General features: G+C 61.9%; 1 protein-coding gene across 2 annotated transcripts in view; it reads left to right on the forward strand.

Moving 5' to 3' along the window:
* LTBP3 (latent transforming growth factor beta binding protein 3) overlaps nucleotides 1-12,339 on the forward strand; it is a 17,769-nt gene continuing 5,430 nt past the window's right edge. Inside the window, exons 1-16 of one of the 2 annotated variants that reach the window (XM_047878365.1) lie at nucleotides 1-829; nucleotides 3,837-4,166; nucleotides 4,302-4,504; nucleotides 4,683-4,788; nucleotides 5,008-5,100; nucleotides 5,276-5,398; nucleotides 5,901-6,059; nucleotides 6,146-6,331; nucleotides 6,909-6,925; nucleotides 6,999-7,071; nucleotides 7,249-7,347; nucleotides 9,196-9,321; nucleotides 9,411-9,542; nucleotides 9,666-9,794; nucleotides 10,033-10,155; nucleotides 10,399-10,521. In XM_047878365.1, the coding sequence (XP_047734321.1) occupies nucleotides 499-829; nucleotides 3,837-4,166; nucleotides 4,302-4,504; nucleotides 4,683-4,788; nucleotides 5,008-5,100; nucleotides 5,276-5,398; nucleotides 5,901-6,059; nucleotides 6,146-6,331; nucleotides 6,909-6,925; nucleotides 6,999-7,071; nucleotides 7,249-7,347; nucleotides 9,196-9,321; nucleotides 9,411-9,542; nucleotides 9,666-9,794; nucleotides 10,033-10,155; nucleotides 10,399-10,521 (2,353 nt within the window). In that variant the 5' untranslated portion in view covers nucleotides 1-498. Of the gene's footprint in view, nucleotides 830-3,836; nucleotides 4,167-4,301; nucleotides 4,505-4,682; nucleotides 4,789-5,007; nucleotides 5,101-5,275; nucleotides 5,399-5,900; nucleotides 6,060-6,145; nucleotides 6,333-6,908; nucleotides 6,926-6,997; nucleotides 7,072-7,248; nucleotides 7,348-9,195; nucleotides 9,322-9,410; nucleotides 9,543-9,665; nucleotides 9,795-10,032; nucleotides 10,156-10,398; nucleotides 10,522-12,339 lie in introns of both variants that reach the window. The other variant, XM_047878366.1, reaches the window with a different exon arrangement.

Consider the following 12,339-nt stretch of genomic DNA (forward strand, 5'->3'; position numbering starts at 1 on the left):
GCCGCCGCCGCCGCGCCGCAGCCAGGGAAAACAACTGCTCACTTCTCCCTGCGTCCGCCCCGCGCGCTCCCTGCTTCCCGGCGGCCGCGGGAGCCCAGCCCGGCCGGGGGAGGCGCGGAGCGGGCCGGCCGCCCGGCCTTCCTCTCCCCTCGCTCCTCCTCTCCGCCTCAACCCGCTCGGCCTCCGCGCGGCCGCCTCACTTCGGGGCCTTCGCAGGCCCCCGGCCCCGGCTCGTGGCTGGGCTCCTTCCCGGGGCTCTGGAAGTTTCTGGGCTCCCCGCGGTCCAGCCTCCATCTCTTGGCCTCGCACCGGGCCCCCGGCCGCGCCTGCCGTCCCCTCCCCGCGCGCTTCCTCTGTTCCTCTCCCTCGCTGCCCTCTCTCCCCCCCCTCTCCCGGGGCTCCCGGCTTGCTACCCCACCGCCCTCAACCTCCCCCCCCCGGGGGGCGCCGCGACCATAGCCCCGGCCCGGGCGCGCCCCCCGGGTCCTGCGGCCCCGGATGCCCGGGCCCCGCGGGGCTGCTGGCGGCCTGGCCCCTGAGATGCGCGGGGCGGGGGCGGCGGGGCTGCTGGCGCTGCTGCTGCTGCTGCTGCTGCTGCTGCTGGGCCCGGGCGGCGGGGCCGAGGGGGGGCCGGCGGGCGAGCGGGGCGCCGGCGGGGGCGGGGCGCTGGCCCGGGAGCGCTTCAAGGTGGTCTTTGCGCCGGTGATCTGCAAGAGGACCTGTCTCAAGGGCCAGTGTCGGGACAGTTGTCAGCAGGGCTCCAACATGACGCTCATCGGAGAGAACGGCCACAGCACCGATACGCTCACGGGCTCCGGCTTCCGCGTGGGTGAGGGCCCGGGGGCCCGGGTGGGGGACGCGGGAAGGCAGACAGCAGGACAAATGCGGGATACCTGGTGGGGTAGGGTCTGTGACACTGGGGGCGCAGGGTGCGGAGTGCAGAGCTCTGGGGGCCTGGGGCCGGGGGGGGGGGGACACGAGGGGCTTGGGAGGCTGGAGTCCTGCGGCCACAGCTGGAGGGCCGCGTGGACCGGGACTTCACAGCTTTGGGGCAGGGTTGAGGCCTAAGGTGTGCAGTCATGCTGGGGTCCTGCAGGATACAGGCCGCTGGGAAGGTGCTGGGTTCTGAGAGGGCGTCAGGGTCATTACACAGGGGCTTTTGAGGGATGTGAGCCGGGGCCAAGGAGGTCTCAGAGAAGGGACAAATTCTCCCCTGAGAAACAGAATTGCTGGAAGAAACAGGAGAAATCTTTTCAAAACGTCTAAAGTAGGGCCTGCCAGGGGTAGACACCTGCATGCTCTGGGGGGAGGAGCCAAGGTCAGGGCTGGGGGTGAAGAAGTTAGATGTTGGCAAGGTCTTGGAGGGGAGGGGTGCTGAGGCCTAACAGGCGGAGTGCAGGCCTGGAGGTGGGGGCTGTTTGGGGTCCTCAGTCCATCTGTTCCCTGGCACCCCATCTATGCCTCCCCCGTAAGATCTCAGGAGCTCCGCCTCAGAGTCTCCCCTCCCCAACAATCCCGCATGACTCCCCAGTTCCACTTGGAGCCTACCCCTTCCTCAGCATCTCTCTTCAAAGGGCAAGGCCTGGGGCTCGGCTCTCCTCGCCGCAAGGCCCTGTGGGCCAGGCTGGGGGAGGTGTCCCAGCAGTAATTACCCTCCTGGACAGGGTAATTAGGCCGGGCCCAGGATGGCACCAGCGAAACGGCCCCTCTTACACATTCCTATACTCAACATACCGACTCACAGACCCAAAGGAACTCCACTGATGTGGCTCAGAGTCTCATGAGATGTGCGTGTGTGCGTGTGCATGCATGGGCTTTGCAGTGACACTCTGTGATTAATTACATGTTCCTTTGTGTTGTCCTGGGTGTATGTCTCCAGTCACTATGGGAGTGTTTCTGTGAGCTTGTGTTGGTGCCAAAATGAATGTGTGTGTGTGTGTGTGTGTGTGTGTGTGACAGAGAGAGAGAGACAGACAGAGGAGATGACCGTGCATGTGAGTGTATATGGGCCCAGCCTCCCAGACCCCCTGGCCATCCTGCCCAGGCTGCTGTCTCCATCTGTGCTGCCCACATCCCCCAGGCTCAGAGCCCAGGCCACAGTGGGCGGGTGTCATTGAGAGGTCACCCTCACCGCTATGGGTGACTCACTGGGAGGCAGGAAGGAGAGGATCCTGCCTCCCCCAGCCCAGGACACACCCCTTCTGCCCTGAGAGTCCTGGCAGGATGGGCTGGGCCAGGATGCTCTCAGCCAGGCCCTGACGGCCATGGATGTGGGTTGGCCCTCTGAGGCCCTGCAGGTGTCCAGAAGAGCATCACCCCCAGCTTTCCATCCTGGGAAGTGAGGGCAGCCATGGGGCAGGCAGGAGAGGGGCTCGGTCTGGTGTGTGAGCTCAGGGCCCCAAGGCTGGATGTGAGACGTGAGTGTGTATGTGACAGAAAGACATAGGTCCCAGCCTGCCACTCAGCCCTTCAGTCATTCCCCCTGAACCTCCTCTGAGACCCAGAGCTGAGGCAGACCCAGCCCTACCCTCCAAAACACTCTTCGTGTTGTGAGAGACAGACATAAATATAACCAAGTTAAGTACCAGGCAGAGCAGGACAGAGGGTGCTAACTCAGGAGAGAGAACAGAGGTGTGGCGGGGATACATGGAAAAGCTGCCAGGAGGAGAAACTGAGGCTGGAAGGATACTATTTGACTATGTAGAGGTGGAGGGACAGGGCCCTGAGGGAGGGTGGCATCAATGAAGCCATGGAGGCAGGGGATGTGACCCATTTATAGGAGGAGGGAGAGGAGTCCTGAGGCATGGGGTGCACGTGGACAGAGCAGAGGGGGATGGACGAAAAGAAGGTTCGTTCTGGGCCATGGAGAGCCTTAAATGTTTGTGCAAGGAAGCGAGGAGTGAGCAGGGATGTGATACGCCAGGGCTTTGCCTGAGGCTCGTTTCTCTGGGGGTGCTGGGCTGTTGACAGGCAGGAGAGAGAGAGGGGCAGGAAGCCGGGGAGGAGGATGGGTGGCAAGACACAAGGCACCAGAGGGGCAGAGGGCATGGCGGGGAGGGACATGGGTTCATGAGACTGTAGAGAGGCCGGAACTGGGTGGAGTGGAGCAGGAGAGATGCGGCCTCTGAGGCTCAGTAGAACCACCTTGGCCGGCAGGGACTCCCCAGCGGGTAGTCCAGAGGGAGGGGTGGGGGCAGGATGCTGATTTCAGACAGTGTCCCCTTGGTGGAGGTGCCCAAGAGAGGTCCCAGAGAGGTAGCAGCTAGAGATGTGGGCCCTGGCGTGGCAAGGCAAAGGGAGGGAGGGAGGGAGAGGGCGAACCCGGAGAGGGCTGAGGTCTGAATGGGGAGAATTTAAGAAGCAGGAAGTGCCACATAGAGATCACATTCCCAGGAACGTTTGGAGGGAAATCCAGAGGAGAGAAAATCTGCTCCATCACCATGATCGTCCTCATCATCTGCTACTACTTACTAAACACTCAGCGTGCAGGGCACTGAGTGTTTGTACAGGCGTGACCTCATTTCATAGACACAACAAACATCCCTACAGACGAGGACACTGAGGCACGGGGCTCAGGGCCACACAGCTGGCACGTGGCCCCCTAGCTAGGATTTAAGTACAGGACTTAAGACTCCAGAAGCCAACGTGGGTAGTAGGATGTTGGAAGACCTATAGGGCAGTTTCTATGTGTTCCGAAAGCCAGCTTCTCAAGGACGGGGCCAGTGGGTGGCAAGGAAGTAGGGAGGAGGGGAAAGAGGCAGGCTGTGGGTGAGGGAGCAGGCCTGGGGGCTGGGAGGACCGGTGGGCCCGGTTCCTGATCCACCTCCCCTCCCCAGTGGTGTGCCCTCTGCCCTGCATGAACGGCGGCCAGTGTTCCTCCCGAAACCAGTGCCTGTGTCCCCCGGACTTCACCGGTCGCTTCTGCCAGGTGCCCGCTGGAGGAGCTGGCGGGGTCACCGGCGGCGCAGGCCCCGGGCTTGGCCGGGCCGGGGCCCTGTCCACAGGCGCGCTTCCGCCCCTGGCTCCAGAAAGCGAGTCTGTAGCCAGCAAGCATGCCATCTACGCGGTCCAGGTGATCGCTGATCCGCCCGGGCCCGGGGAGGGGCCCCCTGCCCAGCATGCAGCCTTCCTGGTGCCCCTCGGGCCGGGACAGATCTCAGCGGAAGGTACCGGACCACGGGCAGACCCGGGGTGGCCAAAGTGGGCGGACACTAGGGTGGCGGGAACGGAATGAGCGACCGCACCCGCAACCGGTGGTGCGGGGCAGCCCTGAAGCCACCGTGCCCCGCCCCCCCCCCCAGTGCAGGCCCCGCCCCCCGTGGTGAACGTGCGCGTGCACCATCCTCCCGATGCCTCGGTCCAAGTTCACCGCATCGAGGGGCCGAATGCCGAGGGCCCAGCCCCCTCGCAGCACCTGCTGCCGCACCCCAAGCCCCAGCACCCCCGGCCACCCACCCAGAAGCCCTTGGGCCGCTGCTTCCAGGACACACTGCCCAAGCAGCCTGTGAGTGAATCCACAGTCCAGCTGGACCGGACCTTCGGTCTCCCAGGGTTGTCCTGTCCCAACTAAACGGGGACTGCGCAAAACGGGGGCCCACGGGCTGAGGAGGGAGGAGAAGGGCCTGGGGAGGGAGGCTGGGTGGGGCTGGGCGCCCTGTGACCCCAGTCCCAACTTCCCCTAGTGCGGCAGCAACCCCCTCCCCGGCCTCACCAAGCAGGAAGACTGCTGTGGGAGCATCGGCACCGCCTGGGGCCAGAGCAAGTGCCATAAGTGCCCCCAGCTGCAGTGTGAGTGCCTGGGCTCCGGACCCCCGTCACCGCAGGGTGGACCTCCGCATGCCTCTTCCTCCCCTGCAGGGGAGGACCCAGCCGGTGCCGCCCGAGCCTCTCCCTGCCCACCAGATTCCTCTCACCCATCCCACTCTGCTCCTCCCCATGGCCCTCCTTTCCCCCCTCCCCTGCAGGACCCCCAGTGTCCTCCCCTGCCACCGTCTCCTCTCTCTGCAGACACAGGGGTGCAGAAACCAGGACCTGTACGTGGGGAGGTGGGCGCTGACTGCCCTCAGGGCTACAAGAGACTCAACAGCACCCATTGCCAGGGTACGGCCAGCCAGGAGATTCTGTGGGCTGGAGGGGCAAGCCAGTTGTCACTGGGGGAGGCCCCGAGGTGACTGAGGGAGCAGGCGGGGCTGGGGCAGGACCCTGAGGTGTTCGGAGTAGCTTGCTGTCACCCTATGGCCCCAGACTAGAGGGATCACGTTCCTGCTTACCACAGACATCAACGAGTGCGCGATGCCCGGCATGTGTCGCCATGGTGACTGCCTCAACAACCCCGGCTCCTATCGCTGCGTCTGCCCACCCGGCCATAGCTTGGGCCCCTCCCGAACGCAGTGCATTGGTGAGAATGGGGGGGCTCAGGTCCCTGGGAAGTCACAGGCATGGACCTCCAAGCAGCAAGCGGCAAGGATCAGAGAGGTCACAGAGGTCACCGTGTGGTCAAGGGTTGATTGCAGGAGGATCGAGGCCCAGAGCCGATAGGATCAGGGATAAGTGGGGTCAGGAGTCACTTGAGATCTGGTCAGAGGTCACATGGGGTCAGGGACTATATAGAGTAGGGTTGTAGGAGATCATGGTCTTGGTGGGTAGGAGGGATAAAGCCCTACATACAGCAGCTAGAATCAGGGGGCAATGGGGCCAGCGGTCACAGAGATTTCAGGGGTCACATGAGGTCAGAGAAAGACGGGTTCGGGGATCATGTGAGTTCGGGGTCACCTGAGGTCAGAGGCCACAGGAGGATCAAGGGTTGTCTGGGCCAGAGAGGCAAGGCCTGGAGCAGCTTGGAAGAGGGACATGGGCGGCGATCAGGCCCAGGTGACCATGCCTGCCACTGGCCCCCGCAGCGGACAAGCCAGAGGAGAAGAGCCTGTGCTTCCGCCTGGTGAGCCCCGAGCACCAGTGCCAGCACCCGCTGACCACGCGCCTCACCCGCCAGCTCTGCTGCTGCAGCGTGGGCAAGGCCTGGGGCGCGAGGTGCCAGCGCTGCCCGGCTGATGGCACTGGTGAGCGTGGGGCATGTGGGGCGAAGGGGCCGTCTCTGTGCCCGTCTAGGAAACACTCACTTCTCTGCCCCTCCCTCTGGCCGCAGCTGCCTTCAAGGAGATCTGTCCAGCTGGGAAGGGCTACCACATCCTCACTTCCCACCAGACCCTCACCATTCAAGGCGAAAGTGATTTTTCCCTTTTCCTGCACCCTGACGGGCCACCCAAGCCCCAGCAGCATCCTGAGAGCCCCAGCCGGGCACCGCCACCTGAGGACGCGGAGGAAGAACGAGGTCTGGCCTGAGCCTTTCTGTTCCCTGACAGATGATGAATGCCTTAAGACTCGATCCCCTGGCTCCCCACCCACAGATGTGACCTCAGAGTCTAACCCCTAGCTCCTCATCCTTGACCTCATCACTGACCCCCAGAATCGACCCTCTCGTCCCGAACCAAGGTTGTCACCCCAGGATTTGACCCCCCGATGGACAGGATCTGACCATCCGTTGCCCTCCGGATCTATTCCTCTGACCCTGGAACCCCTTTGATTTCCAAACCAGGGCACTGATCCAGTCCGAATGCTGTCCCTAGATCTGAGCTTCTGTCTCCCGACCCAAGGATTTGGCCCTAGCTGTAACCTCCTGAGTCTTGCTCGATAACCCAAGGACCTTGACCAACCATCGCTCCCCATACCCGCTCCCCTGACCCGTGATGCAAACGCCCCCTGGCTCCAGGATCTAACTCTCGACACCTGACCCAGAGACATGACTGCTGAACTCTTAGAGACCCTAACCACAAATACCAACTGCCAATCCCAGTCTTAACTCTCTTTTCCCAGCCCTGCGCTAATGGCCCCATCTTCCTCCCTTTTAGGGGTGAGCACGGACTCAGTGAGTATGAGAGCCCAGGTGGGAGGAGCGGGAAGCCAAGGAGACAGAGGGCTCATGCTGCTGTCACTCACAGCCAGTGATGGAGGAACAGTCGGCACAGCAGAGCCACCTGACCGCCACCACATCTCCTGCCAGGCCCTACCCTGGTGAGCTGGGCGGTGCTGGAGGAACCAGTCCTCAAGGACTGTCACTGGGGGGTGGTTGACAGCTTAGCCATCCGGGGATAGTGAAGATGGGTGTGAAGTCCCAGCCCCTGGCCTGCCTGGAGAGGGGCGGCTCTCCCATCCTCCACACCCCCTGACGGCGACCACTGTCACCTACAGAGTTGATCTCCAGGCCCTCGCCTCCCACCGTGCGTTGGTTCCTGCCAGACCTGCCCCCTTCCCGCAGTGCAGTGGAGATTGCTCCTACCCAGGTCACAGGTAAGACCTGCCCACGTAGGCCATGTCCTGGAGAGGCCAGGTCCCTGGCTTAATTTCAGTCCTCCCTTACCGCCCCCTGCCCCCATCATTCCTGAGCACTAACCCTCCACCCAGGCTTCCTGTGTGCCTGGCCCTGGGCTGGGCTCTGGGGAAGCCTTGGCGTGCAACCTTGAAGGATCCAGGTATTGTGGTGGTCAGCCCAGTCTGACGGTGCTTATTCATTCATTCAACAAATACTTATTGAGTACCTGTTATGTTCCAGACACGGTTTTGGTGCTGGGGATACAGTAGTAAGCAAAAGGCAAAACTTCCCTGTTCTTGCACAGTAAATAGAAAACAGATCAGGAACTAAAAATCCAGGATGTCTCATAAATGCCATGAAAAAGTAAACCAGAGAAGAAAAGAAGTCTGGGGATTATGATAATATGTAGGGTGGCAATGAGAGAAGGCTAGCAGGGCTTTAAAGAGGGCTGGAAATTAATGAGAAGGAGCGGGGAAGAAATGGGTGTGCAGGTTGGGAAAACGGGACGTTCCAAGTGAAGTGTAGGCAAAGGCACGGAGACATGGAAACGCTGGCGGAGGAGGGAAAACCACACAGCCCCGTGTTTCTGAACCAAGGGAGGGCCGACGCGTGGAGCCTTGTTCAGAGGCTTGGGTTTGATCCCAAAGGCTGTGGGAAGTGTCTGTAGGGTTTGGGGCATCATGATAATTGCTAGCTATGGCTGAGCAATTGCCTCGTGCCAGGCACCGACCGGAGAGTTGTACGTACTAAACATCACTTAACCTTCTCATACTCTGAAAGTGAACACTGGTAGCTTCATCTTCCAGATGAGAAAACAGTCGCTCAGGTTCAGTATCTTGCCGGCAGATCACACATCTGAGCCAGGTTCAAGCCCAAGTCTGTGTGGACTCCAAAGCTACAAGGGAGCCACCGGCCCCATTGAAATCTAGGAGGCTAGATGGGCTGGGGGCGGGGGGAGTGATGGCTCAGGCAGAAGGTGGCTGCCCAGGAGGCCTGTACAGGCTAGGGCAATGCAGTGACAGCCCTGGGGGTTGTGGGAATGTGGGGGAAGAGGCATCTGGGGAGGCTTCTCAGAGGAGAGGGTGTTAGGTGTAGGGAGAGATACTCTAGGCAAAAAGGGCAGCTCACCAGGTGTGTTTGGGTGGGGCAGGGTTCAGGGTCAAAGCCTGGGCTGCAGGTGGGGGGGAGGAAGGGAGAGGGGGAGTGAGGGAGTTCAGCGAGACTGTTGACAAAGAAAGTGAAGGGGGTTTCTGGATCTGACTGCCTACATATCCACAAAGGGGCAAGCCAGATTCCCAGGAAGGAGCTCCTTGCCTGCCTTGGGAAGGGGAGGAAATCAACCATTCTGGAATGGGGGACCCGGGTCCCTAAGGCAAGGGTGTTGGGGTCACTGGGCTAGAGGATATGGGAGTAACAAATGCTGCGGGATTTTAAATATTGAGGTGACTGGAGGGGAGGGTCTTCGAGCCCCTTGGGTAGGGGCATTGGGATGACTGAGGCCCTTGAGGGGACGTGATCGGGTTTGGGGTGACGGGGAGGCAGAATATAGTGAGTAGAAATAGAAATATCAGGGATCCTGGAGTTGAGGAGAGGGATGTCAGGGACCCAGGGTTGCTATCTGGGGTCGTGATGCTGGGGTTATCTGGGATAGAGGTATAGGAAATCCTAGGATTGGCGTATGAGTGCACAGGGGCCTGAGGTCATGGTGTGACCAGGCTCAGGTATCTGGGTTATTAAGAATGGGGTATGGAGGTCCGCCCGGGGAACGTGGCAGAAAGTGAGTGCTCCCTGCTCAGCCCCATGCTGCCCCCCCCCCCCCCCCCCAGAGACAGACGAGTGCCGACTGAACCAGAACATCTGTGGCCACGGCGAGTGCGTCCCGGGCCCCTCGGACTACTCCTGCCATTGCAATCCGGGCTACCGGTCGCACCCGCAGCACCGCTACTGCGTGGGTGAGCGCGGGCGGCCGGGCGGGCGGCCCGGGGGCGGCCTCGGGTCCCCGTATCCCTCTGACGTCTCGCCGCCCGCGCGTCCTCCCCAGACGTGAACGAGTGCGAGGCGGAGCCGTGCGGCGCCGGGAGGGGCATCTGCATGAACACGGGCGGCTCCTACAACTGCCACTGCAACCGCGGCTACCGCCTGCACGTGGGCGCCGGGGGGCGCTCGTGCGTGGGTGAGCGCGGCCGGGCCGGGGCGGCGCGGAGGCTGGGGGGATGGGGGGCCCTCGTCCCGACCGCTGCGTAACCGCCTCTGCCGCCCCTGGCGCCCCCCCTCGCGCCCTCTTCCTCCCGCGCAGACCTGAACGAGTGCGCCAAGCCCCACCTGTGCGGCGACGGCGGCTTCTGCCTCAACTTCCCCGGTCACTACAAGTGCAACTGTTACCCCGGCTACCGGCTCAAAGCCTCACGACCGCCCGTGTGCGAAGGTGGGGGAAGACCCCATCCGGGCCGACAGGGGGTCCTCCGCTGTCCCTCGGCCTGGCGTGGGGGCAGGGGGCCTGGACTCCAGCCCTGGGCCCCTCAGAGGTTGGGGTGCGGGAGCCCTGAGGTCCCAGTGGGCCCCGTTGATCCGTGACGGAGGGAGGTCCTGCCAAGGATACTGAGGGCCTGGTCGGTCACGATGTCCCCAAATGGGTCTGCCTCCTTCTCGCCTCACGCACGCAGACATCGACGAGTGCCGAGACCCGAGCTCCTGTCCGGATGGCAAATGCGAGAACAAACCCGGGAGCTTCAAGTGCATTGCCTGTCAGCCCGGCTACCGCAGCCAGGGGGGCGGGGCCTGCCGCGGTGAGGGCGGGGCCTAGATGCCGGACGGGCGGCTTCGAAGGCAAATGGGCGGGGCCCATCCGGGAGGGGTCCCCGGCGACCGGGCAGTTTCGGGGTCCGGTTAGGGCAGGGGAGGGCTTATGTTCGTGAGAGTCGCCTCGCAGGCGGCGCCCCCCATACTGGGCGGGGGAGACCCCCACCCCCACCCCGACACAGTGCCAGGCCCAGTGGGGTGGCGACCGAGGTGAGTCTCCTCTGCCGCAGACGTGAACGAGTGCGCCGAGGGCAGCCCCTGCTCACCGGGCTGGTGCGAGAACCTCCCAGGCTCCTTCCGCTGCACGTGCGCCCAGGGCTACGCGCCTGCGCCGGATGGCCGCAGTTGCCTGGGTGAGCCCCAGCCCTGCCAGTCAACGCCCCCCGCACCCACGCCGCGCGCAAACTGGGGACCGAGTCTGTCCCACGGTGGGCAGGAGATAGATAATGCACCCTCCAGTTCACGGATCTAGTCGCTCATTTTCTCAGCGAACCTAGCCCATGGAGAGACCACCAGGATTTCTGTGTAGGAAGGGTCTTAGCAGGCAAGGCTGTAGCTGCTTTTACAAAGCAGGTTCCTTAAATTTAAAGAAAAGAAAAACCTATAAAAGAATGGGGAGGGGCGTTAGGAGGCCCTCTGCACTGTTTCTTTTTCTTTTTTTAGAGAGAGGGGAGAGGGGCAGAGGGAGAAAGAGAGGATCTTAAGCAGACTGCACACACAGTGTGGAGTCTATCCTACGACCGGAAGATCGTGACCTGAGCGGAAACCAAGAGTCAGTCGGTCACTTAACCTAACCGACGGCCACCCAGGCGCCCTGGCACTAATGTTTCTTAGGCACCAAGAAGTCTGGAGAGTGCAAGGCCGTGGGCCTGGATGGAATGTGGGTGCAGGGCTGGGAGGAGGGGAGACCTGAATTGTCTTAAAGAACCAACAGAAATTAGCCAAGCAAAGGAAGTCAGCACCAGCGGACGCAGAGGTGAAAAACAGCGCTGCATGTGCAGGGAACTGTAAGGTAGAGGCAGAGAGTGGGGGCTGAGGCTGGCTGGTGAGGGGCAGGACCCGAGGCCCTGGGCCTCAGCCCCTGGAAGGCCCCTCTAAGCCCTGCCCGGGAGGTTAAGCTTCATCCTGAGGGCGCTATAAGGCACCTGAAGCATTTTAAGGGGAAGGGGGACAAGATTCACCATTTGCTGTAGAAAGTTTCCTGATGCTGGGTGTGGAGAGTAGCTGGAGGTCTTCTGATGGCTCAGGACACAGATAGTGGTGGATGTGATGAGAGGAGTTGCCTCAGGATGGTCATGAGATGATGTGATATTAGAGAAATATTAAAGCAGATTCCCCGGGGCTTCACTGTATGCCCAGGTGGGGGTGGGGGAGGGGAACAAGGAACCCTCCAGGGGTCTGGTTTGGGTGGCTCTGCGGGTGGTGCTGTTCACTGGGATAGGGTCTCTAGACGTGGTGCATATTTGAGAGGGAAGACACCCAGGCTTCATGCTGGACAAGTTGAGTGGGTGGTTCCTGGCGGGCCTCTGGGCTGGAGATGGCAGCAAAAGGTGGGCCGTACAGGTTGGAAGCCTTGGGCCAAACACCGCCCCCCCCCCCCAACACACACACTCCTAGAACTGTGGACGTCGGGGGCCGTGGAGCCTTAGGGTGCGTCTGCTCAGCCAAGGGGGGGGGGTCCAGTGAGGGGAGCCTCACAGAGCCTTGTGGGCAATACCACATCAGCGGAAGGCAGGGGTCTAGGAGTGGGAGATGGGGAGGAGGGATGGAAGGAGGCCCAAGGAGCACCAGCTGAGAAACTGGGGGAGGAGAGGCTCCCAGGGCAGAGGAGGATAAAGCAAATGCAACAGAGAGGTTCTTGCAAAATAAGAACTAAGAGGTAAGATGAGAAAGCTCCCGGTGACCTTGTTAGGGTGGTTTCTGTGGCACGAAGGGGTTGGGAGGTGGCAGCTAGCAAGTGAGGAGGAGCGAGACCTGGGGCTACCAGAATGGGGTGTAGGGTTGTAGGCTGAGGCGATGCCATGAAAATGGGCGAGGGGATGACAAGGGCAGCTGGGGGAGGGGCCATGGACAGGGGAAGGGACATCTCTTGCCCTCATGGGAGCCAGAGGGGAACGGATATCATGATTTGCAGGAGGTTAAAAGAGATTCCTCTCAATTCTCTCACGTAC

Source organism: Prionailurus viverrinus, chromosome D1 (genome assembly GCF_022837055.1).
Source record: "Prionailurus viverrinus isolate Anna chromosome D1, UM_Priviv_1.0, whole genome shotgun sequence".
NCBI classification, from domain to species: domain Eukaryota; kingdom Metazoa; phylum Chordata; class Mammalia; order Carnivora; family Felidae; genus Prionailurus; species Prionailurus viverrinus.